The sequence below is a fragment of the Phaethon aethereus genome, assembly GCF_964289735.1.
Source record: "Phaethon aethereus genome assembly, chromosome: 13".
Classification (NCBI taxonomy): Eukaryota; Metazoa; Chordata; class Aves; order Phaethontiformes; family Phaethontidae; genus Phaethon; species Phaethon aethereus.
This window is the reverse complement of record NC_138589.1, coordinates 6,991,520-7,016,923: the sequence shown is the minus strand read 5'-3', so window position 1 is coordinate 7,016,923 and position 25,404 is coordinate 6,991,520. Positions and strand designations below refer to the sequence as shown.

The window sequence follows — 25,404 nt, the reverse complement described above, 5'->3', positions numbered from 1 at the left end:
TGACTGCAGCTTTGTTTTAGCGCTCTGTTTTTTCCCCCTTATTCTCCGATGCAGGATGGAGGTGACTGAAGAATGGTTTCGCTGTCTGAAGCTCAGCATTCTGTGCTTATTCAATATATGCAGCACAACAATCAGTTTTCCCTCATTTCGGGGATTTTTTGGGTCATTCCTAAGGAGCAGTTGGAATTATTACCCCCTTCTTTTTCAGAATAAACTTCTGAAAATAAGACTTAATACTTCAGGGATGAGTCTTAATACCTTTAAAATGGTGTTCATTCTCTCCCTGTCTTCCTCCCCCACCTCAATTACGAGCAATTGGGTGGTAGTAATTAACAATCTTAGAGAGAAACATCTGCTAGTACACTTAAGCCAGTCAGTTTGTTTTTCATGAAAGAATGGTATTTCACAATTTTTCCAAGTTAATATTTTTCCTTTATTGTCTTTCCAATTTCAAATATTGTCCAGACACATTTTTATAGTGTCTTAAGGTTATAGAAGTGAATACAAGACCATTAATAATGAACAAGAAAAAGAGAACACCATAAAGAAAACATATGCAGTATTTCAGTTCATGAAACGTTCTGTTAGGGAACATTGTTTTTGAGAGCATATGGTTATTCCCATGAGAAGCAATAAATACATTTTTTTCTTTTTCCTCCAGTTGTGGATTCCCACAACAAGGGTAGGTTTCTCTCTGTATTCATCCATATAGAGCATTCTCTTTGTCAGGACTTGTTATCTGAGCGGGGAGGCACGTAAGTATTTTTGCACAGATGACATATTGTATGTAGACCTACTTCTGATGGCCCAGACTTTGGAAACACAAGTCTATTAATTCTCCACACTCCTTTGAGATAGCTATCTTGTCTGGTCTAGTTTAATGTCATTGGCAGAGCTGAAAGGAAGTTCACATTGTGAATATATCTGAACCTTGGCACGCGGCTCGCTGGTGGATCTCTGTTCACAGGCTGCCAGTTTTAAGTGTCCCAAGCAGACATTCTCGTTTTATTTATAAGTAGGTTCAGCATGTGTTTGTATCCCTCGTGAAATTGAGCGCATGTCAATAGTCAAAACTAAGTATAGAAACAAGATACCAAGCACTTAGCCTCTTCTCAGACAAAACAGTCATACTCCAGTATGTCCAGTATGTATTTTTAAATGTCCGTTGGGTTTGGATAAGGCACACGAGGATATATGCACAGACACGTTATTTGATCACTCGTAAATATTATTTTAATACCTCCATATTCCCCTTTAAAGTTTGCTCATTTAGGTTTCATTTTTCTTTGCTGAATGAAACTTGACATCGGGATGAGATCACCAGATTTTCCCATTTCATCTGAGCTCCAAAATGAGTAACTGATTTCAAAGGATAATTCCCTGGAGCAGCAAGGCCAATGAGTTCTTCGGATCAGAGGTCAGCGAAGCTCAAAGCGGATAATTTCTGGCATATAGTATTTAAACTCGCTCAAGGAGTGTACTGCAAGATGTATCCCCTCCTTCCCCAATAGTTGAACTCTTGTTTTTTGAGAAGACTAATTTGTCAGAGCACGTTTTTTCCTCTGTAACATAAATTATACATTAAAGTGAAAGCTTCCTATCTGAACACACAAACTGTACATCCAGAAAGGTTATTAAACGTGCCAGTGGAAGGGCTATTCCTGAAACCAGAAGGCAACTCTGTGCCGTTCCTCTCCGGCACCCTGTGGCCTGGGCAGCTCTGGTGCTCTTTGCACATGCCCGCAGCTTTCGGCACGGTGCAGGAGCGCGGTGGTGGAAGGGAGAGAACGCTCTGTAAGACGTTTTGCTTTGACAGAAAAACCCAGCAACTGAGAAGTTGGACTTCTTTGGACCCTGGGGCAGAGAACAGTCACCTTGCACAGGATCTGCTCCTCAGTGCTCTCAGCCTAATGTTGATTGCCATGCGGATGTCATCTGGGATGCCGTCCCGTAACGGATAAAAGACCACTGTAGAAGACTTTTGGCCATTAAGTACCTTTATACGTTTAAATCTATGTGGATTGATTTTTTTTTTTGAGTTGGTTGTCCACTGTTCCAACAAAGGTAGGGGTCATACCCATCCAGCTTCCATTTATTTCACATTCCCTACAGCGAGATTGTTAGAGATTGCAGAAGCCCCTCATAGAAATGTTTCTATCAGCGTGGTTACAACTGTTCACGTGAGAAACTGATTGCTGGTACACATGAGCCACTGAAAATCTAGGGGCGTATTTAATAGTTACGAAGAACCACTGTCAATATAACAGTCCGTGTTATGAAGGCCCGTGTTACCTTTTCATTTCTTGTTGATTTTAGAAAGAAACAGCAAGGCTGGACTAAGGTAGAAGACGAAATGTTGTCTTTTGTTTTATGGGGGTCTTTTTGTGGCCTTAGCTTTGAACTTCCAGGAATGTGGAGTTGTATTTTATGGACAAAATGAGTATAAAGCCAAACGACGCTTCTTCAGCTATACTTCAAAGTTCTGTATTACTTTATCTTAGTATGTGCCTTCGTTATGATAAACACTATACAAAAACTCCTAATAAACGGTCCCTGTTCGTCTGATGACACCAGGTTAAAAGGACAAGGGAAAAAACTGCTGTGAAGTGAACTTTCTCTTCTTTCAGCTGGCCTTCCTGCTTAGCTTATGTTTGGTGTAGGGAATCAGTATGTGAAAATCAAAGTGTATTGGTGTGTGAGTAAGTGTATAATAACCTGCATGTCTACTTGCATTTGTGTAATGCAAATTACATGTGCACGTTGGGAAGCTGGTGATAGTATAACATCAAAACTGCAAATAAGTATCAAAGTCGGGAAATTCCAAAGGTCTGGGTTCCTACCTCATTCCCCCTTTCTTTACTGCACATCCAGAATCTTTTACAGTATACCACAGTTGGGGGGGCAGGGGAAGTAAGGCAACAGTGTTAAATTTAAACAAAGAAATAAGGCTAGGAGATGTGTTATATATTGCAGTGCGGTAATGCGAATGCTGTGGCAGAAATCTTAGCTTTTGGAATTTATGAGAGTATAAAGTAAGGATAGATTTTTTTAAGCTAATTGTTCTATTTGAAATGTAAAAGAAAAAAAGATGAAAAATGGCTAATACAGTACCTTAATTTCTAGCACGCTAGTGACTTGCTTTCCTGGGAGAATGCTTGGGAGGCACCTCAGTAGTGCCAAACACCAAGAGAGCCACAGAGTAAACCCAGTTTGAAATGGGTTATCCTGAACCGGAGGGGATCATGTCCCCTTTTTGTAAGGAATCTGACTTTACTGAACTGGCACTTACATGAGATCGTACTTACAAAGGTATCCCCAAGAAACGGTTCCTACATTAGGATAAAGGCTTTGGTTAAATGCAAATGCTGCAGTGCAAGAGAAAAAATGCTGGCTTTAGGACCCACATTCTTGCAGTATCTTGTATTTTTGGGGGGAATACTGCAGGATTACTGCTATGCCTAATGAAGTATGGGCATAACATTGTTGGCAGAGGTATGCGGATGTATAAAAAAAATTCTATCTAAAAAGTTTGAGGGTAGGATTAAAAAAATCTGTGTATATTTTCATAATACAAATATAGAATTAATTTTCTTCAGATAGAAGGTTTCATCATGTACAAGGCTGAGTGCCTCTGCAGAAGCCAAAGGCACAGCTATTAGGTTCCTGGGCATTTGTCTTTTAATCCACATGAGAAGTATGTATATATTTCTGTTATTATTTGATATATGTTATGATACGTTGTGATATCTGTCTGATAGATGTTAATATTGATGCTCTTTATGAGTGCTGTTGAATTATGCAAGTGCATAATGATTTAAATTGAAACTTGGGTGGAATATACATCCTTGAAAAAATGCAGCTTAAGCTTTTTGGCAGGTAGTGTTAACTTTTTGGAAGGTAGTAAGGTTTGTGTGTATTTGAAGAAGGGAAATTGGAACAGAACGAGGACTTCATTTCAGCTTCGTTACTTCATTCACGACTGGTGAATGCTATGTGTTTTTGTAATATGTCACAAACTTTCAGTATTTTGCAAATTATTCAACTTCTTTACAGTAACAGTTTGCTGATTTATATTCTCATAATACTGTGTTAGAACTTCCTGTGACTCTAGTGATGTTTGTAGGAGAGGCTGTGTACCAAAAGCTGTTGGTAGATTGTCTGCTGGAATTATCCCAGATGGGTAGTGAACACAAAAGCAAATCAAGTATAATGATCCTCTCATACAAGTTTGCTGAAATCAATTTCACCCTAAATATAAAGACAGATTTGCAAATATGACTGCTTTGACATTTCCTTCTAAGTGTTTTTGCTTAAATATATTTTTCACAGTGGCTTTGCCTCCAGAGAAGACAGATGGAATTTGCAGTGGAGATGAAAAGAAAGCAGAGAAAGAAAGTGACACACGCACAGGTTCCAAGAAGCAACTGAAATTTGAAGTAAGTCCTCTATATTTTAAAGTTTCACTGTACTGACATAATTATGGTGGAAAAATAACCTGTGGACCAAACAGTGTTCTCTGATGCATGTATATAGCCCCCAGGGATTGTAGTGGGTACAGGAGGAAGCAGAATGGGCACAAGTCAGCATCTTACTGTTGGGGCTCCTTATGAGGTGACTAGTGAGATGTACTTCCAGGTTTGGAGAGCATCGAATGATGATTATTTCTCTGTGGGATCTGAAATGTGTAGTAAGAAGAGGCATTTGGTTTAACCCTTTAGCTATGATTCTTTCGTTAGTAGTTTATTATGCCAGCTACCATGTTATCAAATCTTTAGATTGACTTTCATGGACCGTTGCACTTGATTAAATCTGCGTAGTGTAAAAGTTGATTGTGAAAGCTTCCTTAACCATTGGTCTTCTGTGCCTGGGCCTCCAAAGTGAAATACCCCTGACCTGCTACGTGGGAAATCCATCTGATCACCATCACCTCCATCATGGCAGGAGGAAAAGGATCCTGGAGGGCAATGAGTCTGATGGCCTGTTTCCTTATAGGCTTACAAACATTGCAAAACTGCCAGACATTGTGTGTAGTTGGCAAGTTTTCTTTATATAAGGAGTGATTTAATAAATACGAGTATTGAAGCATGCTGTCATCCAGCTAGAGGGTTGTCTGTCGTGGTGAGGAGGAAGATACTCTGGTACCGGCAAGAAGCAGCATGAATTTTCATCTGTCTGCACTCCGGCAGACGTGGCAAACTTCTACCTTGCAGTGCTGTCAGCCTGTCACAGTAATGAGCTTTGCGTTCCTCAATTCTTGTTTAAAAGACCATGCAGCCACCTTGCAGCATGGCTCGAGTGTTCGAGTGTTCGTTTCCTTCTCTAGAGCAGATTCAGTAGTCTGGTATGATTTATTTTTTACTGGTTTAGGCTGATTAAAAGGAGGTAGCTTTCCCATAGGCAGTTCAGTGCTTGTGTGCCTTCTGGGGGGAGGTGACTTTTCCTCCTTTTTTTTTTGTTTTTTTTTGGTTGGTTGGTTGGTTTGTTTTGGGTTTTTTTCACAGCAATAACTCTTTTTCTGGGCATATTTTATATTCTACCTTGAGTAGCAGACATTTGCAGACAGGAGAGGCACGATAAATTGCAATTAGCAGTGCCTTGATATTTGAACGTTGGAGGACACCTGTCAACATGGTTGGTGCCAGAGTAGCTGGAACTCCACCGTACCAGTGAAGTCTGTGTTTGTTCCCAAGTAATTCTTGGCATGCCATAAAGGTTAGCGCTTGGTACTGGGCTCCATGACTAATGCAGGGAAGGTTGCCATGGCTCTTAACTAAGCAGAGCACATCCTCACATAAAGATGTTATGTTAGGCAATGTGGGACAGGGAAGCATTAATATGTGGCAAGAAACCAAGTATTGATATTTTTTCCCTTGTTTTACAAATGGAAGTTTTCCAGCTATGTAAGCTAGGACCTAAGAGATTGGTAAATGCTTCAAAGGTATAAAAGACTCAGAAACGCAAGTGTCTGAATCTGAGGTGGATGCGCTTTGGCTTTTAAAGGTGCCGGGAATGTTTATGTAATATGAAACTGTGTTTCCACAGTAGAGTGTGGGGCACTTGGCAGCTTTCGGCCGGGCTTGTTAGAACTGAGCGAAGTCTGCCTTTGAACTCCGCAGGGGACGGGTACCGGTAACTGCTGCAGGGACTTGGTTTCAAGTCAGAAGATCAACCAGGTATTTTGAGCTCTATCATGCTGAAGCTATTTGGAGCCGTTTATTTTACTTGCATACAGTGGCTTTCATTTTAATTGCACTGTAACTTTTCTGTTTTGCCTTGTTGTGGCTCTGGATAATTTTGATTGCACAGGTCTTGAGAGAAAGCGAACGATTTGCACCCAGGTGACTGGAGTCAGTCAAAGTGCATCCTTTGTTCTTGACTGAAGTCTTGGGTTTGGTTTGGGGATTTTTTTTCCCTTTAACAAATTGATTCTTTCAGGCTTTCCGCAGATCACGCTCTCACTAACAGAAGCACACTTAAATAAGGACCAGCTGCTACTCCCAGGTCGTTCTACCTTCCAGTTCCTAGGCAGGCTCCACTTCAGGAGCTGCAGTGGCATGATGCTGTACTGCACCAACTTGGACAACCTTCTGGTATCAAATACCTGCGTCAAGGACAGGTCTCACTGGTGGGGATTTGTCCGCTTTGTATTAATGACTACTCCTGGCACTGCGGTGTGCTGCCCCATTCTGTGACTTTCTCGGTGTTATCTTTCTCTTCCTGAGTTAAGCAGAGTTTTCTTTCTCACTTTTTAGTGGGAAATCTTATTATATTTAAAGAGCTTCAGGGAGTAGCTTTCTTGTACCTTTTTGTGTTTTTTACAATGAAGTAGAAAGCATCTTGCAGATTGCCCGAGGTCTAGCCCAAGGGAGTTAGGATTATCATGTGACTGTGATGAGACTCCTTCGCTGCGGTGGACGGAGGCCTCCCTGGGACATAGCCTGAAAGCTTCCTCCTGCGAGGGAGGGAGGAAGGAAGCAAGCAAGCAGCCTCCTTCTACGGAGAATCCCCTCTGCAAACAGGCCTTTTGCTTTAGGTAATCAGCTGCTCTTTGCATGTTTCTTAGGAATTGCAATGTGATGTGTCAGTAGAGGAAGATAACAGGCAAGAATGGACCTTCACACTGTATGACTTTGATAACAACGGAAGAGTCACACGCGAGGTAAGCAAAGTACAGCTGCCCCTTTGTGTGCAGCGTTTGCTAACAAGAGAAGTGTTTTATAACAGGAACATTTTTTTCTTCTATGAAATAGAGGTGTCCTGCCAATTTAAACAGCAGTTTCGATGGACCTTTCCCTCCTAGAAACAATCCCACCAGTAGTGTACTGTTTTCAGATACGCTGTACCACTTTTTAAGCTGGTTGTTGTTTAATATCTGGGATTAGACTTTAAAAAATAGTACTGGCATTTGAGGAGGAAAAATATCTGAAACAACTGAACAACTAAACACATTGTCAAAATAAACCCCTGCACATGTATATTGTTCTGGCTTCTATCCTGCTTTTCAGAGTTAAGCTAACCAAATAGCAAGGTTGCTTTCTGACATTCTTTCCAGTAGGACTAACTATACTGTTCTGTTGTTTTCATGAATATTAGACTGATCTCTGCCTTCTCCCTCCACGTATAAAAACCATCGATGATACTTGCTGGAGGACCATAGTGAATGGCTGTCAGAGCATACCCGTGTGTATTTTTTTATCATCAGGATGTCTTCAAGTTGTATTTCCTGTGCAAATAAGACGCCAAATAAGAGGATGTATAGATTAGAATACAGTCCATTTTCAGAACTATTTCTATCCAAATTGAATGATACTACTTCTAGAAGAATGTTTTTTACTGAGAATTACTGCAGTGTGCTATCATTGATTTTTTGGTGAGGTGTGTTTACTCGCTCCCATGCCTTCAGATAATCAGCTGAAAATGGACAGGTTTTGTCTCTTTTGGCTCTTAAGGTGGTATCTGTGAAAATTACTAAGAACTGTTTGGAAGGAATAGGGTCAATACTGAAAGTGTAGTGGCCTTAGACACCAAATGAGGGCAGAAATTTTTCCTAGAAGACTGAAGAAAATCTCTTTTGACATTTATGAACAAATTGCCAAATGTGGTAGTTGTTCAGGATTTTAAACATATATATGAACAGCATTACTAGGCTTTTTAAATTGTCTTTACTCTGATAGCGCCTTGAATAGTCAAATGAAATCTGTGCCTCTCACGCAAGAGAATAAGCAGATGAAATGTTACAGGCCAAGTCCAGAGTTTCAAATGGGAAGACGAGATATAGAGAGAGGGCAAGGAGAAGAAGGGGTGGGGAAGTAGTATTGTATTTGTTAATGTATGGGGAACAGAGACCAGAAAATTGAAATAACTTGTCTGCAGTCTTACAAGAGCCTAGTGGCAGATTGAACCCAGATCTTTTGAGACCCAAGGCTAAGTCGTCATTACAAGATTATCGTGACTCTCAAAGAATAGGGGAAAAACACACAAAACCCAAACCCACACACATGGGTGTCCTTTACATTCAGGCATGGAATTCCCATTAATGTCAGTGGGAGTTCCATGTGCTGAACATAACGAGAATATGCTTTTAAGTATGTATACAATAATTATTTGTGATTATGTGGTACACCAAAGAGCTTAATTTGACTGTACTTAGAAAATATGTTACAGCCAAAGTCTACCTCTCCCTGCTACAAGAGCAGACTGCAGCTTAACTGAAACCAAATCTGTGCAGGGATTGAAAATTATACTACTCTGAGGTCTGGAGGTTGCTATATTCAGGCTTGAACCTGTGCCAAAAAAAATTCTTTTAACCAAGGGACCAAATAGGTTGGTAATTTTCAGCTCTTTACATGTGACCAAAGATAGAAACAAATAGTATGCACCACTGCAGAGTTTCCCCGTTGTTACACATTTCTTTTGCAAGCTGTTCCAGTGCCGTTTGTATAATTCATCTTTTTTGGTTGTCTTTTGTTGAATCCAGATGCAGTTTAAGAGTTGCTTGTGCAAAAATGAGTAACGATAGCAGCTCATAGATAAACTTGGCCACAAAAGAGGAATTTCAGTCTCTTCATATGACATAGGATTTCTTTCCTGTTAGCCCCTGAGAGACTGGCAATCAACATAGTGGGCTTGATACTGTCGTTTGTTAAGCAGCTCTGCTCCTGATCCAGGAAAGGACTTAACAATGGCGAGCATTAAATGTGTGAATACTTTCAATTAAAATGAATGGAACACATGCTTTGAGTTAAAAGTATGTGAAGCACATCGCTGGATCAGGGACAGAACGGACAATCTGAGGAAGAGGGCAGATCTGCACCAGTGCCATTTAGTGACCTGATGAAAGTGCTTTCAGAACCGGTCCGTTTTTCTAAACAAAGGTCCAGTGTTCTGGTGAGAAGGAGCTTAATGTGAACCTTTTCTACTTCTTTGAAAATTTCACATTAATGTCTCCTGGATTTAAGAAAAATGAAATTTCTCAAGTCAGATTTCTATTTGTAGACCTTGAGGTGCTTTAGAAAAAGAAGTCAGCCTTATCATTCTTGTTTTTCATGTTGGAAAAGTGAGACGCTGGAAAAGGAAGTGACTTGCCCACACACATCCATTTCATTGGATTCAAAGTCATTGTGTTTAAAACATTGGACTTCATGTCCAGAGAGTTTGCAAAGGAATACACAGTGTTAAATTAAGTTTATAAGAGAGATGTAGGTGGGGTGCAATTTTACAAGTGGACTAAATGTTTTTCTCATTAAAATGTTTGAAAATTATAAATAAGATGTGGATTTGGTTACTGGATAGCATTTCCCTTGGGCTTTACACAATGACAGATCACCGCAAGAGCGTTCAAATTCCATCTTAGTGAAATTTCTTCTGGATCTTAACAACATCTTCAGAACTTAATACTGCTTTGATTTTCTCCTAGAGTCTGTATGATTTATTCTCTAGTCCTTATAATTAGAAATTCAGATCTAGTCATGCTTCTTGAAGAGATACACCCATTATGAAAGCATAATCATTGGGATGGCAAATTATAAAATTAGCATTACTCTATGTTATTAAACTACTGTTTTTTCTGTCATAGATGACCATGTTTCAGTCCTCTTGGTGTAGCGGGAGATGACTTTTCCTGCTCTAATATGTGTATTACAAAACTTGACTAATAATGTTTCCCTTCATTCCATAAGCTATAAGAGGACAATTCATTAAGTACTGCAGGCCTTTTAGAACTGACAGCTGCACTGTAATTATCTTCACACGGATATTTGTAATCGGACTTGAAACTTGGATAATTGAACTAATGTGTTTTGATCCATGAGGTTTTGTATTGAGCTCTCTGATTGTAATTATACTTCATAAACACTAGCTTTTTTTTCTCTCCCCCCGCCCCCCGCTTCTGTCTTGCAAAATTGAGTTTCTTTGGTGAGTGGCAGCACAGGAATAAGCACACAAGAAAGTTGCTTATCAGGAGTAAAAAAAAAGGAATTTCTTCTAGGCTAGTTGTTGAGTAGATAGCAAGTGAAGCTCCTTTCAGGTTCCAAATAAGAATGGTTCAAAAATATATGTGATCAAACAAAGCTGATGTTGCAATAGAAACATCCTGCTGTATGTAAAAATCAGACTACAAACAAAGTACAAATGAGACATTTGTACTTTTTCTGAAGGAAAAGTAATGAACTGATACTGATGTTTCTCTTTGTGCATTTTTAATGCTAAAAATGTTCTTTGTGTCTTACATTAAATACCCAATTTTTCCTCTTATGTTCCCTTTCTTTTTTTTCCCCGTTCCCTTTTTAGTTATTTTTGCTCATATCCTCTGTAATGAGTGAAAAGGTTTGAGGTTATTTCTGCATGCAGAACTCTGTGCCAGATCTTTGACTTGGGGAAGGATACTGGCTTTTCTGGGGCTACCGTTTATCAGCCTGACCTGTATATTGAAATTTGCCGGTTTTCACTGTTCTTGTCAACACTGTATTAACTCATGATATAGAAGCAGTAATGGAAGCAACAGATAGAGGAGCAGTGCCTGTCTGTATCAGAGAGGCCATCATTTCAGCCATTAGATTTAGTGGATTTGTGCCAGAGAGGAATATTGAGAGAAAATAGGACTTTCTCTTCTGGTTTTGAGGGGAGCCAAACACATCTCTTCCAGACAAGTTACAAAGAATCCAACTGAATGTTGTCTTTCAGCGTTACTAAACTCAGTGGGGTTTTTTTGTGGTGGTGGTGGTGGTTTTGGGGGGTTTTTGGGCTTTTTGTGTGCAAATGTCTCGTTCTTAAATTAATTCTGCTGGAAAAGCCTCTTAGTTTCCTTTACAGAATCTCTAGTTTGCTAACTAGTCCTCTGACGATAAGCTATGCTAATACGGGAGAACGTAGGGTCATCCCTCCACCACTTATGTTCCTTAGAGGTAAAAAATTAATACCTGGAATAGGGACTTTCTCCGTAACATGAATTCTGTAAGGAATGGAGAATAATTCAGTGTAACTTGCTCTTGTTCATGCTTGCAGACCCATTGGTTTCTCTGAATGTTCTAAATTCCTGCTAATCTCCTACCGGAGATCTGTAAAATACTCTGCAGATACATGTGTGAGCGCAGCAGACGTGTAGCCTTAACTGTTTGCTTTTTAGTATTTCTGATGCCAGTGCTTCTGGCAACCTATTAAAGTTGCTCTTTTTAATATACTTCATTGTATTAGTTGCTTGATAAAATAGGATGTGAAAAACATACATACTAACACTGTTAAATCCTTTGGCCCCGGAGAACCCACTGTAGTGTTCAATAAGCAAGACAGAAATAAATCTGGGTGTGGCATGTACTGGCTGCTTGGGTACTACCCAGCAAGCATTTGTTTCCTCTGCGATGAAAAATATCATAGTTTCAGTTTTATCACTTGATTTAAACTAGCTATCCCAGCAGAAATTCCCCCCACTAGAAGCCCTTAAGGAGTTAGAGTTGTGCAGCCTACCTCCCCCTCTTCCCCTTCCCGTTTGCTATAAAGGAGAGATTTATTTTTTTAAATTCTTATTTCTCTTTAATATACTTACTTAAAAATGCACAATGATTTTTAACTAGAAATGGCTTAAAAATGCATTTCAGTAAAAAAACCCCAAGCAAATGATATCTTTTGAAAAATAGGAAACACCAAAAAATCTGTTCTTGTTTATTTTTCATGTAAAAAGGGAGGAAGTTTGGGAAATGTGGGATGAAACTTTTTGTGTGGGAAGTGCTGAGCAGTCTTAAGCAAAGCAGTTGCAAAATCATATGACTAGTAAAAACCCTAATCCACTGTGCCGAACAGGTTCTGAGACATGCTGGTTGGTGTACCAGAAGAGAGGAAAATTTAACTAGCTTCTATTCTTGATCTTTGATGCTAAATTTCTTGAGGACAGTGAAATGCACAAGCTGTAGAAGGTAAAGCTGTGTCAATGGTTTTAGGCAGTTCTTTAAGGAATTTAAATGCAGATAATATTCAGTGAGAAAGCTTTCAAGGAGAACATAAATTCCCTCAGTTTCCTGGCAGGCTACTGGAATATGAAAATTCTTTGGGGGGTGAATATAGATACAACTATAAAATACAAATTTTGTAACATATATTTTAATGGTCCAGTGCTCCTAGTTTGGCAAGACGCCATTACCGTATTAGCTGACAAAAAAGGGCTGTGTGAAGGTAGTTTTAGTCACCATTCAAAACTCGTTGACGAAGACCGTTCCTACCAGAGCAGTACCTCAGGAACTTGTATGTTATAATTGTGAAGCAATAACTGGAAAGCAGCAGGAGGTTCAGGCCTCCTTGTAGCTGGTACCTACTTGGCCAGGACCTTGGTAGATGACAGAGTAGTGAATGACCCGAGCAGACTTGTTTGACCAAATCAGAACTGTCAGTTTGCTAGAATTTCCAACCCCAAATTAGGACCACAAGTAAATGAATCCTATAATAAAAATGTTGTTGTCGGTATTTAAAAGATCAGCATAAGCATTAAGTGGTTACTTATGGATATCCCTAACCTCTGTCTTGGTATATATCCAGTCTGACGACCACATTCATTCAGTGCCAGAATGAAAAGCAGTTCAGATTGTCGTGGGGGAAGCTGGATATTAAATACGTAACGAAATGCACAGGCAGTAGAGCATTAATGCTACAAGGTGTGCTGATACCCCTGTGCAGCCTCTTAAACTGCTGGGTGCCTGGGCATTAAATTGGGTTAATATGGGCCTGTTTGGCTGAAAGATGTAAATAGTCCTGATGTGATATCTTCGTGTGTGTATTTCTGACTTGCCAAGTATGTGTCACACAAGTGCCGCATCTGGCCTTCCTTGACAGCATTTGGGAGTACTTTTTAAGCCGCTAAGTCAAGCGACTTGTTGAGAAAGACCCTCACAGAACACAAGGGGCAGATTGTATGCCAGCAAGTTAGACCTCATTGCTGGACAAAAAAATCATGTAAAAGAACCGTGGGAGTGAAGACTTTTTGTCTTTGCGTATTGAAGTTAAGAGACTAGATGACCAGCTTGTACAAACATCTGGCATAGTGGAAAAAAGGAAGGAGGACAGATTATTGTGAATGAGAGAGTTGATGATAACGTCTTGACAGTAGCCTTGTGTGGAAAGATGCCATGTTGGCTAACCAACACTTGCTAAGGAATGTATGGGAAAGGCTCCATTCACCAAAGCGCTGAGTGTATGAAGTCCCGTTAAGAATAAATATGGTGCTTAAGCATTCTGCTGAAGGGGAAGGTTTTGCTTATTGAGGTATAGGATTATAGCACAAGGCTCCTAGAGCATAATTTATGGACAGTGTATAAAACAACAGGTATCTTTTGTTTGTCTATGTTCTTGTTTGGTTGGATTTTTCTCATAGATGAAATAAAATTCCAGCCCTTCAAGCTGGCTCTCTATTTAGAGGTCTGGCTAGGTTTCAGTTTAGGTTGGAAGTGAGATGTGTTAAAGAGCTGTGAGTTGTCCACCCGATTGTCACTGAGGAGTCTCTCCCTCATTCAAGCTTTAGATGCTGGATCTTGTCAAGAGGATGGAAAGTGGCTACTGACATGGTAGTAACAGCCCGTATATAGAGACTCTTGATGCAATGGTAGAAAAAATATGTCAGTGGGGAAATAAGAGAGACTGCAAATTCTGCTCTCTTTTTATGAATATGTTGTCTTGAACTCACAAGTCTGGAGAAATTCCACCAACTGCAGAAAAGTTAGAGAGGGTACATGTTAAGACAAAGTCTGGACCCTCTAGGATTTAGATACTCATTCTGCCTATTGATCTGGAAAATCACCTACTGTAAAATCATTTTTCCTGGCCATAAGGTCAGTATTTCCCTAAATTCTGTGTGAGTAGAAATTAGTATTTCTGTGTGTCACCTTTAAAGCTGGTAGATAATGAGGACTGTGTGGTATATTGACTAATAAAGTGCTGGGCCCCATTAGAGCATATGAAATAGAGCTGTTATTGTTATGGGCATGACCCCTGGGCAAAGGAAAAATTGTGGAGGTTTTGAATTTTTATAGACCTGACTCTTAATCCTCAGAACCAGTTATGCTTAAGGAAGGATGATATAGATATTTCCTTGGTGCTCGCAGGCATCTGGAAAGAGCTTAGGTACTAGGATAGATCAAGAAATGGGAAGACCAGTATGGATAAATTTTCAGATACACATTGAATGGGATCTTTATAGCCTGCAAGGATCAGTACGCTTTGGCCGTAGGTTGGTGCCCAAGATCAATTTTGGTGAAATCCCTTTGGGGAAAAGCAGTGAGCCAAGAGATCTCCTTTTCATCCCAGCAATTTAAGGTAGTACCCTATTTGAGCCTGGCTGGATTAGATCAACCTGACAGACCTTTGAGCATCACCAGCTATAAACAAGTGTTTCTCCTGTTTAAAACAATTGGCTTATTAAAATGTGTTAGTGTTCTTTCTGATATAGCCAGACATGTGAGCGTTTGTTCACGTCCCATTGCCTTCAGAGAGATGTGTGAAGAATGTTCTGTAATAGATACAGAATAGATACAGATAATGGATAATCCCCGCTGTTCAAAAATGTAAGTTTAGAACTGGGTTGAATTTTGCAGAATAAGCTAGACACCAATACACATATGGTAGAGTGACTTTCAAACATCATTTATTTCCAAACCTGATGTTTACAGTTCTGCCACTTCGCTTACTGGTTTTCATCTATATAATGAGCTATTTAACTACCCAAGAAACAAACCCAAGACATAGTAGGATTGTAATGTCCAAGATTTTCTTCAGTTGCTGTATTTGCTTTGGTCATGTGAACTCAATTTTTGGTGCAGTATGAATGGTTACCGTAGAATCTTTGGGTTGAAGGGGACCTTTTAAGGTCATCTAGTCCAACCCCCCTGCATGGGTTCTGTTGAAACCAAAGAAAAGAAAAGGCAGAACACAATTTTGCTGATTCACAGTTTGGGAAACCTGAATGCCTTGTGCTTTTATTATTGTTTTGATCTGATTTGCCCCATTTCATAGATCTTCTTGCCATTTGATGAAGAAGAATAGGGATCTACTTGAATAATTCTCTTCTGTGTCTGTGAGCTATATTACAGTCTATATTAGAAAAAATGGGGGTTAACAGAAGAGAGAAAGGTAACCTTTCTTGTAAGGTTCTGTGCAAGTTCAGCTCCTTTAAATTCAGTGACTTCTGAGGATGTTTTAGCATTAATAGTCACAAGTCCAAAATAGTTGGAAGTATCAAAGCTGTAGGTTTCATACCATTTTCACAATAGTGTGTCTTTTTGTGTTTCAACCCAACTGTAGGATATTACCAGCTTGCTTCATACCATCTATGAGGTAGTTGATGCATCAGTAAACCATTCTCCTAGTTCCAGCAAAACTCTGCGAGTGAAACTTACTGTGGCACCAGATGGCAGCCAGAAGAAAAAGAGTATCTTGTTAAATCATACTGGTAAGGATATGCAATCAGCCATTCGAAAAAATATAGAAAGCTTCAAGAATCCCTTAAAAATCCATCTTTGTATTTTATTAATACATATAAAAAGATACTTAAAGGCAAATAATTATGTGGGTATTTTATGCCTCATGAATCTCTTTTAAGATCCTGGGTGCAAAATTGTCTACTCTCCTTCCAGTGCCTCGTAAGCAAATTAGGGTTCCCTGTCTTCATTGATTTTTTCCTCTTGGCAGCAGCAATAACCCGTATGTTGTGTAATTGTCTTTGTGTACTGCAAGGCAGATTTAAGGCCTTTTCAACTTGCACCATTTTAACTCTGCTGATACTACAGCACTGCAGTTGTGTGGAAACAGGTGTAGTGATATAAAATGTCTTCTGCAAGTGCGTAGCTGTCACTGCTGCTGGATAAGAATAATAAGCATAAGTAACCTTCATGAATTTATGCATAAAAATTGCGCATTTTTCTATACTGGCAGAATCTGCCATTATAAGGTTGCTTATACTCTGATGGCTTACGCATCTTATATTCACTCTAATAAGAGTTGCATCAGCATAATTACTTCAGTAAATAAAGTGGTACTAAATTAGAATACTTAAAACTTTAAAGTAATACTGCAGTAGAAAATGTGAGCACCTTATCCAAAAGGAGAAGCTTGTTACCTCAGTTTTAATACGTACATCCACTCAGTTAAGTGCAGACATGAGCAAATTTGCACTGCTGGGGAGCTATGTGGTGCGTTAGTACACCATCAAGCTCAAACTACTGAGCCCTCCTGAGGAACAAGTATATCACCGTAAACGTGGCTTCGTTTAACCCGCCACGTGGCTTGCCGCCTAACCCTGACTAATGTCCTACCGTCAAGGTTAAGGTTATGTCTGCCTAAAACCTGTCTTGTGGACAAAAGCACTTCTGAGAAGGTTACACAAAATGATACATTACATCTTGGTCTACTGACAAGAAGAAAAATATTTGCAATGCAGCACGTTAGTTCTGCTGATCAGCAAGGACAGTAATGTGAGAATAATGTACTTTCTCTTGTTGGCAGATCTGCAGAGTGCCAGGCATAGAGCTGAAAGCAAAGCTAATGAAGAAGTAAGAAGTTCTGAGAAGAAGCAGCGGGCTTCTCTCAGGTAAGGGGAAAGACATGCACTGTCTTTTTAGATGCCATCTGCAAATATTGTACCTACCAGTGGAGTTTATAGCACAGCCTTTTGGCTAAAAGTGCCCTCAAATCTTTTCATCTTCACAGTGGTCAGCTACTGCCTTTCTCTGTCCTCCTTCCAGCCCATCTTTTTCACTGGTCAGCTCAGCTCCAAGCTTTGTTAAGTCAGTCTTGTTACCAGGTCATAAGCGGACCTGCTTCTCCTAAAGGACGCAGCTGTGAGCTGGCGCTGGGTGTGCGGTACCTGGCCGAAGGAGGAGGGAAGGGAGCTTGCAGCAGAGCAGCAGACAGCCAGCTTTGCAGCGAGCGGTCTGCGTGGGCTATGTCCCGCAGAGTAGGCGACAAGCAAGAGCTTCCAGCACGCTGCCTGCTCCATGCTCCGTTCTGCCGAGGTGATTCTGGCTTATACCAACCGTGGGGTGGCTCAACTCCACTTACAAAGTGTGTTTGTACATTTAGTAGGAGAAGTAAATTAATCTCTTTTTTAGCTCACAGTGACTTATCAGAGTGGCTGTCTCTGCTGACTCCCACCTGCCAGAAGCCATGCTTCCCCGCTGCCGCATCAGCTTTAGGTCAGCTTCTCCCTTACAGAATTAGTTATTAGGTAGTACCCATGTAGGAATTAGCCTGCTTCCGTAGAATAGATATATTTAATGTAATCTTGCAGGAAAATTGGGATAATTTATCTGTTTCTTCCCCCACAAGTTGCAGAATACATTTCACCACTTGAAAACAATACCTGCCTGTTGTCTTTCAGTGGAATCCAGCCTGTGTGACTCGGAGTGCATCCATTTCCAATAAAGCACAAGCACAGTGGTTTCTTTTATGAAGAGCTGCAGGTACGCTGGCAGCCATCTACAGATTAGATGAAAAAACGTTTTTTCGTTTTTCCCTAACAGAATATACAATATTATTTTGGATGCCAGTCCAGAACAGGCCTTTTTCCTCTGAAAATGTGTAATCATGTGTATCTGTCCTGTTACTGTGAGTTCTACCTCCCTGATAGATATTACCTGCACTGAACTTCAGAGTATCTGATAATAATTTACAATGCATTTTTCAAGTATTAAAATTTTTTAGAGATAAGAAAAATGTTAATCGCTTGGTCACATATACGTGTGGTATTCCGTTTCTGATTTTGGTATTTTAATTGATAAAAAACCAAATCAAAAGCAGGTAATTTTGATGAATTTTAGTGTAGATTAGTTGTTCCAAACAGGACATCTTGGTGTATAGGCTTGATTTGTTTTAGGATTTTATGTTTCATGCTAAGGCAGAGGGAAATGTTTGCTGAAATGCTGCAGTAATGACATTGAATCATTCATTGCGTTTGTTTCTTCAGCTGCAAATTTAAAAAAAAAAAATCCAGCTTTGGCTTTCCTTGTATTTAGGAATATTTGTCCAAAACCACGTATTTAGTTTAATAAATTTATCAGGAGAAGGAGCATTCAGTTTTATTAAAAATGACAAACTGTGCCTCCCTTCTTTGGATGGAGTAAAAATACTAATGAGTTATCCCAATGAGTGAATGCCAGTACAATCAGATTATAGATTAAAAAAAGACTTAAATGACTTCTAGTCTTCTGTTAGCAACTCTGTACAAAGTCCGTGGTGAACTAAAGAACACTGCACATGAACTAAAGAATACTCTGAGGTTTTGCTTGCTGGCCTAGATATGGTGTTCAGGTTCCCTCTGCCCATTAGCAAAGGTTTGCCCTTTGTGAATTTAATGGACTGCTTTTGTTTGATCATCTATTGCAAAAATCCCCTTTCAGTTTGAAGTCCCCCTCCCATCTACCTTAAAGTCCTGGTTTTGCAAATGTGGTGGTTTTACGAACAGAACAAATCTTTTATCTTGTGCTGAGCAGATTAGCATCAGACAAGTGTCAGCATCTGACAGTTTTTCTTGCCTCTCATTAAATGTGGACTGGACAAAGAATGTCCTGTTCACGCTGTGTATGTTGCAGGGATGTTTGTGCACTCTGGCCAGATTGGTAACCCTCAAGGAAGGCGCCCTGAGGCTCGTCAGTACCTCGCCATATTAATGCAGAGGCTTCCCCTTTGAAAGCAGCAATGAGGACTTGTGAGAAGTGTACGCATTTCACAACTTCAGTCATTTAGATGTGATTAATATTTGAGATAAAATGGATAGAGATATTTTTATCCTGAAGGTGGGGGAGATAGATGGGTTAGGTTTTTCATCTGCTGGAAGCTACAGGCAGGAGTTTTCACCTGCAGGGCTAATGCAAGTATCAAGATGAAGTAACTGGATTCGTAGCTAGCTTGCCTGGTGTGTGTGATATAAAACTGATGGTGGAAGACCACTGGCAGGCAACTTTGTGGGTTGAGTATCTTCATGCCATTCTAGCTTATATTTTGTTTAGTGCTACAGGGTTGCACACCAGCCTCTACAACATCTTCCTTTTACCCACAGATACACATTCTCACTTTCTGCTTCTTTCCTGCTTAAGTAATTTCTCCCTGACTGGCTTAAACTCTATGTTATCAGTGAGCGTAGCTTTCAGGAAATGTCCTTGCATTTTTCTGCCCTGTGCTCTGTCACTGCTCTGTTCCCTTTACCTACTATATTGCTGTGTGCTTATTACCAGCAGGATGACAGTCCAGTGTAGGAATTCTAGAAAGGGCTTTCATACACTCCACAAACACTTAAGGAGATGCCTTTTTTATTAAAAACAAAACCAAACCAAAAAACAGTAACAACACTGTATATTTTTACACACTACGCTTGATGCGTGGTTGATGCATGCCTGTGTCTTCTCATGCGCGTGCAGGAGAGCGTTGTGGGGCTGGATGCCAGATGCTTCAGTTCTCTGTACTTAAAGTTCTCTTTGACAGTGGAGCACATCTCTCATCAGTATATAATTGCTTCACTGTGTATATTTGCATGAATATTGTTGAACGTCATCTTGCATGTAAGAAAGCTATTAGAGTGCAGGGCTGTGGCGGTACTGGTGTAGTTTTTCTTTACTGTCTTGATGAGAGATGGAATTTGTCACCGTAACAAAAAAACAGGTTCCCTATTAACTTAGTTTTCAACAGACAGTGCTGTATACTGTGTTGCTTAATTGTGATGGATCAAACCCAACGATGTTTTTTCTGGGTTAACTGTGCATTATCTTCAGCACAAGTGTTCGAGTCTCAAAGGTTTCCGTAGGCAATTTGTGCCTGGCAATTTCAGTTAGGCAGGTTCTAGCCCCAGAGATCTTTTATGTTGACCTGCTAAAGTGTAATCCGTAAAGGTGTGTCTGAGGCAGAAAACATACAAATTGGCTATGTATCCAAAAAAATAAAGAATATCTGGACATTCCCTCTTTTTTGACAGTACCCCATGTCACTTCTGGAGTTCAAAGCTGACTCAGAGTCTTTAAAGCTTACCTGCTTTCCAGGCAGACTCTCCTCCATTTAGGAGACTCTATCTCTATCAAAGTAGAGCAAAAATGATCTTCCAGGTAGGTCAAGTCTTGCGACTTTTATCAAAGAGACTGTAGACCTGTGTCTGACAGAGATATGGGGGGCTCGGTTCTGTAATGTCCCTGAACAGTACTACGCTGGACCAGGAAAGCAGTTTGTACCAAAACTCAATGGGATCAGCAGCCTCTGGAAACCTGGAGATGTGTTAATAGACTAGAAGTGGAGTACTGGGCTCCATACAGTACAGAGCACGTATTTAGCAGCTGGTGTAGGATACAAGGCCAAATTCTGGTCTTAGATTGACATTAGTGCAATCGCCTAGAGAAAGACTAAAGCCTATCTTGTGGTCTTGGAGACTGAGTTATCTAAATGACAGGCAGTGACTTAATCAAGAGTTTTCTGCTTATCCTGTTTGTTATATTGAAAATATTGTTCATATCTGCAGACATCCATTTAAATTGCGGAATTAAATTGTTCGGCATTATAGGCTACAATACTGTAAACCTCTGCCTGATTTTTTTCTGCCTCATGAATGAATGGTATTTCAGATATTCATTCTCAGGAAATAGTTCTGCTATAAATAAAATCGTAAAGCTGAGCAGGAAAAGGAGTTGAGATTCTGAAGCCAGCAGCTGATCTAACCTTATTAATTGTATTTTCGAAAGCACGGTTATCTCTTGGTGTCCTACCAACACCTTCTCTTCTCAGACTCTCTCTAGTTACCACACCTGTGCTGTTGCCTGTCTTTCTGAAGCAGGTACACATGAATGTTCATCTGACACTAGGCTTACCCCAGTGCTTTCCAACAGCGGTGGGAAGAGCCATGAATCAAACAGCAGGATGTTTTTGTCATGTCCAAATTAGAGAATCAGTTGAATGGTTTGGCCCTAAGACAGAATGTAATAAACTCTAGCAGCATTTTTATTTGTTTTTGCATGTGTGATGCAATTTGAAAGCCTCCTTTGCTTTGCAACATCGGGGTCGATTTATATGGGGGGAAAGAACAGTCAGTTCAGGCCTATCGACTTAGCAAATCGGTCATCCAGAATTTCAAGTGTTTGTTGTTTCTTTGTAAGCAAATCCTGTCACTTCAAAGGGGCCATTAGTTGTTGGTTTGCAGATGGTGATAACAACTTTAAAGAAGTTCTGCTGAATTGTAATTTTGCTTCCTGCTGACAGATATCACCAGAGTGAGAACAATCCAGAGCAAAGTGGATGCTATCGTCATTGTGTTGATGAGAACATTGAAAGGAGAAACCACTATTTGGATCTTGCAGGAATAGAAAATTACACATCAAAGTTTGGGCCAGGTAATTTATTTTGCAACCTTTTTGTCTTTTCTTTCTTCAGTTGCATGTTCCACATCAGGGACAGTGAATTGTGAAGCTGTGTGATTTGTCTGTAGTGACTGACTGGAAGGAATAGGGCTGTGTGAGTACTGCAAGATAATTACTGGTGAAGGTGTTATCACAATGGAGTGGCTAATGTGCTGCAAGCCTGCTTTGAAGTACTTGTTTGTGTAGCAAAACTTGGAGGTGAGCCTAGGAGAACTATCTTTACATCCAAAGTATTAAGTTTAGTGTATGGGTGAGGTGAGGACTGAGTTTTGGATGTTGGAGCTTGTTCCCAAGATGATACCCACATATTTTCTACTCACTACTGACCCAAAAATTGGAGAATGTGTATTCATACCTGGAATTTTGGCTTCTTTCCCCGAATTAAAGGGATTTGGATTTCTTCCCTTTCCCATGCCAAGATTTTACTATTCCACTCACAGTTATTTTGGTGAATTTCAGATAGATGATGATGAAGAAAAGATAATGTGAAGACTTTTATACACACGGACACACACACTCTCTTATATAGATATGTATGTATATTTGTGTGTGTATTGTTTGCTAGTCAGAATTATTAAATGTAATTAAACTAGACAGCTATAATTGCATTCACTTCCTTAGGAAAAATTCACTCTGCCAATAATGCTATCCCTGCCAACTGCGTGCTACTAATTAACTTTGAAATACTAGATGACTAACTCAGCTTGTTATTTCCTAGGATCTCCTCCAGCAGCTCAAAAACATGATCCACCAAGCAGAGTTGTGAATCAGACTAGATCCCGTTCTCATGAACCTGAAACCTTCCATGCTCACCATAGGAAATCTCAAGTGGTGGATCCAAGCCACATCAATCTGGCTGAAAGTTCATATGCCAAGATTGCAGAAATCCAACAGAGGCTGCGGAACCAGGACTCAAATAAGCACTTTGTGAGGTCTCCCAAGGCCCAGGGCAAAAATGTTGCCCCTGTGCATCCTGGAAGGGCAGTTAGAAATAAACCTTTCCAAGGGGCGCCCATGCCAATGGCTTCCCCAAGTGCACGAGTGGGCCACAATCTTCCTTACCTCCCCTTGCAATCTCAACAGGTTCACAAGAAGCATAAGCAGAGGGCAAAGGAGAATCATCAAATGTGTAAAACCTTCCAGTCTCCAGGGACAGTTGTGGAAAAGGAACATGTGAGAGACCTGCCCACAGTCATTTTATATGAAGGCCAAGTTGGACAAATGATACAAAGACATGAACACCACCATCACCATGAGCACCACCACCACTACCATCACTTCTACCAGACATAGAAGAGATCCCACCAACATCCTCCAAGAATCATCCCATATGAAGGAAATGCGTTCTTGTGATACCGGAACTAAGGCATTACTATGTTTAATATTATTGTTACTCCATTAATATTCAGCTAGCATATATTTTAGAGGTTATATGGAACTCTTGAAACATACCCTATTTATATGTTGTGGAACTGCATAGCTTACTTAAACACCTTGTGGATTTTTTTTTTTTAAGTGGCTTGTAAAACAGCAAACAGCCATAGGTTTTTGAGCTGTGATTTAATACAGGTCATCAACGCACTTCTTTACAAGTACTACTTCCACTGTAGTAGGAAAGATACTTCAAACACTATTGCAGACATCTAGCTTACCAGTCTGCTGTATGTCGGCTGATCGCACACAAGCCTTTTATCAGGGGAGCAATGTTCGAAGGGTTGGACTCCAGAGATACTCAGAATAATGGAAAATACAAACAGCTGCTACCTCTAGTATTATTCAGATTTTATTTTCTTTTTATTGATTGTAATGTGCTACAGGGGAGATTTTAATATACTGCATTCATGTAGCCTGTTTGTGTTCACATCCTTTCAAATTATCTTAATAATTACAAGGAAATACTAGCTATACTTGTCAACAGAGCTACATTTGTATGACTTACACTTTATTTTCTTGAAGATTCTTCACTGACACAAGTACAGTTTGTTATATACTGGGTAATATTTAAATACACTTCTTCTATTTTTTATTTTTCTTTTGCTTACTCTCCCTTCTGTTTGGGGTAACCATTTGAAAAGAGGAGGATGTGAAATGGGGTTTTCAAAATCATCACTAGACTTTAGTGCTTGGGCCATAAGTATCATTCATGGGGGTTTGAGAAGGAGAGGGGTTGTTTGGTTTTGTTTTGTGGGGTTTTTTTGTGTGGTGTTTTTTTTGTTGTTTGTTTAAATCCACAGTTCTTTGTTTTGAGAAAGAATTGAGGAAAATATACTTTCTCACTTTAAATGTTGGCAAATATATATAAAATATAAATATAAATATATATATATAAATATGCACACTCTCAGGTACATTTTGTTGTGTTTTAGAAATCTGTGGTTTGAATATTAACATTATAATTTTTTTTCCACAACAGTGACTTTTTAGAAACATATGCCATGGCATTTTCTTAGGTGCCTCCAGTTGAAATTTCTCCAGCAATTTGTGCTTCTCCTATTTTAGACACAATTTAACATGTAAAAAGATACCATTCACAATAATTCTGGCCACTTCTACTTTTTCCATATCAAAGGGCTTCCGTTCCATGAAGGAGAATGAGACCATACTCACAAGACCTTACTGGCTGCTGAGAAATTTGAAGGTCAAACGCAAATTGGAAAAGTGGGCGGGGGGGTGGAAAGGGGTCAGTACATTCAAGTTTTACTTTCTGTGGGGCCCAGGTTTATAAGACATTCAGTTGGGTTTTGTACAGATGACCATTCTGCAGGTAGAAAGTGATTGAAAAACACCTACGTTGCTTTTGGAACTTTTAAAGTAGAGAACTCCTCACATAAAAACGTAATTGTTCTATAAACATATTTGCTTTTGGTTTTTATTATTTTAAATGTTGTGGTATTTTGTCTATAGTATATATTGTAAAATGTAACTATCCCACATTGTTATAAGCCCTTTATGATTACGGTATTTTTCTTCTGACTAGAGTTTTGATCAGTCCAAAATGGGGTATTATCTCACTGCTGACCAGTTTTAGAGGGATATTGTCTTTTCTAAGAACATGGAGACATCAACTTTTAAAGACAAGTGGAAAGCCTTGCCTTCTTGTGGGATTGGAGTAGAATCACTGCTTTGTGGTAATTGGGTCCATCTCTTGTCTCTCTGGATCAGCAGTTGTTTAGACTTATTGTCCTCTTTAAAAAATCTGGTTTATTTTATTTTTTTAGCTGTCAGCAGCGTGTTCTGTTAAATCTAACAAAATGTTTTCAAAATGTGTTTGATCTGTGTGACAAGTATACTGTTCTGTTTATTTTTAAAATTCCTAAAGTCCAAAAATATTTATATGCAGAATTTTCTGTCTTGAAAATACGAAAAGGCCACAAATTTGGTTAGTTACCACTGAGTTGTTCTAGTCTAAGCCTTTTTTGCTGCTTGTGTATCATTCTTTTTCAATGTATATATAATTATGGACTGCAAAAAAAAAAAAAGGCATTTATATGTCTAGTAGAAGGAATAAGCTTATTTATATTATAGTGTTAACAAAGTCTGA

At 39.6% G+C, this 25,404-nt stretch overlaps 1 protein-coding gene across 1 annotated transcript in view; it reads left to right on the top strand.

Annotated features, from left to right (window-relative positions):
- Nucleotides 1–24,541, top strand: part of NKD1 (NKD inhibitor of WNT signaling pathway 1) — a 108,432-nt gene extending 83,891 nt beyond the window's left edge. Inside the window, exons 5-10 of the mRNA XM_082005568.1 lie at nt 4,330–4,436; nt 7,064–7,159; nt 15,778–15,925; nt 16,978–17,062; nt 21,706–21,836; nt 22,582–24,541. Coding sequence (XP_081861694.1) covers nt 4,330–4,436; nt 7,064–7,159; nt 15,778–15,925; nt 16,978–17,062; nt 21,706–21,836; nt 22,582–23,156 — 1,142 coding nt within the window. The 3' untranslated portion in view covers nt 23,157–24,541. The remainder of the gene's footprint in view (nt 1–4,329; nt 4,437–7,063; nt 7,160–15,777; nt 15,926–16,977; nt 17,063–21,705; nt 21,837–22,581) is intronic.
- The last annotated feature ends 863 nt before the right edge of the window (nt 24,542–25,404 follow it).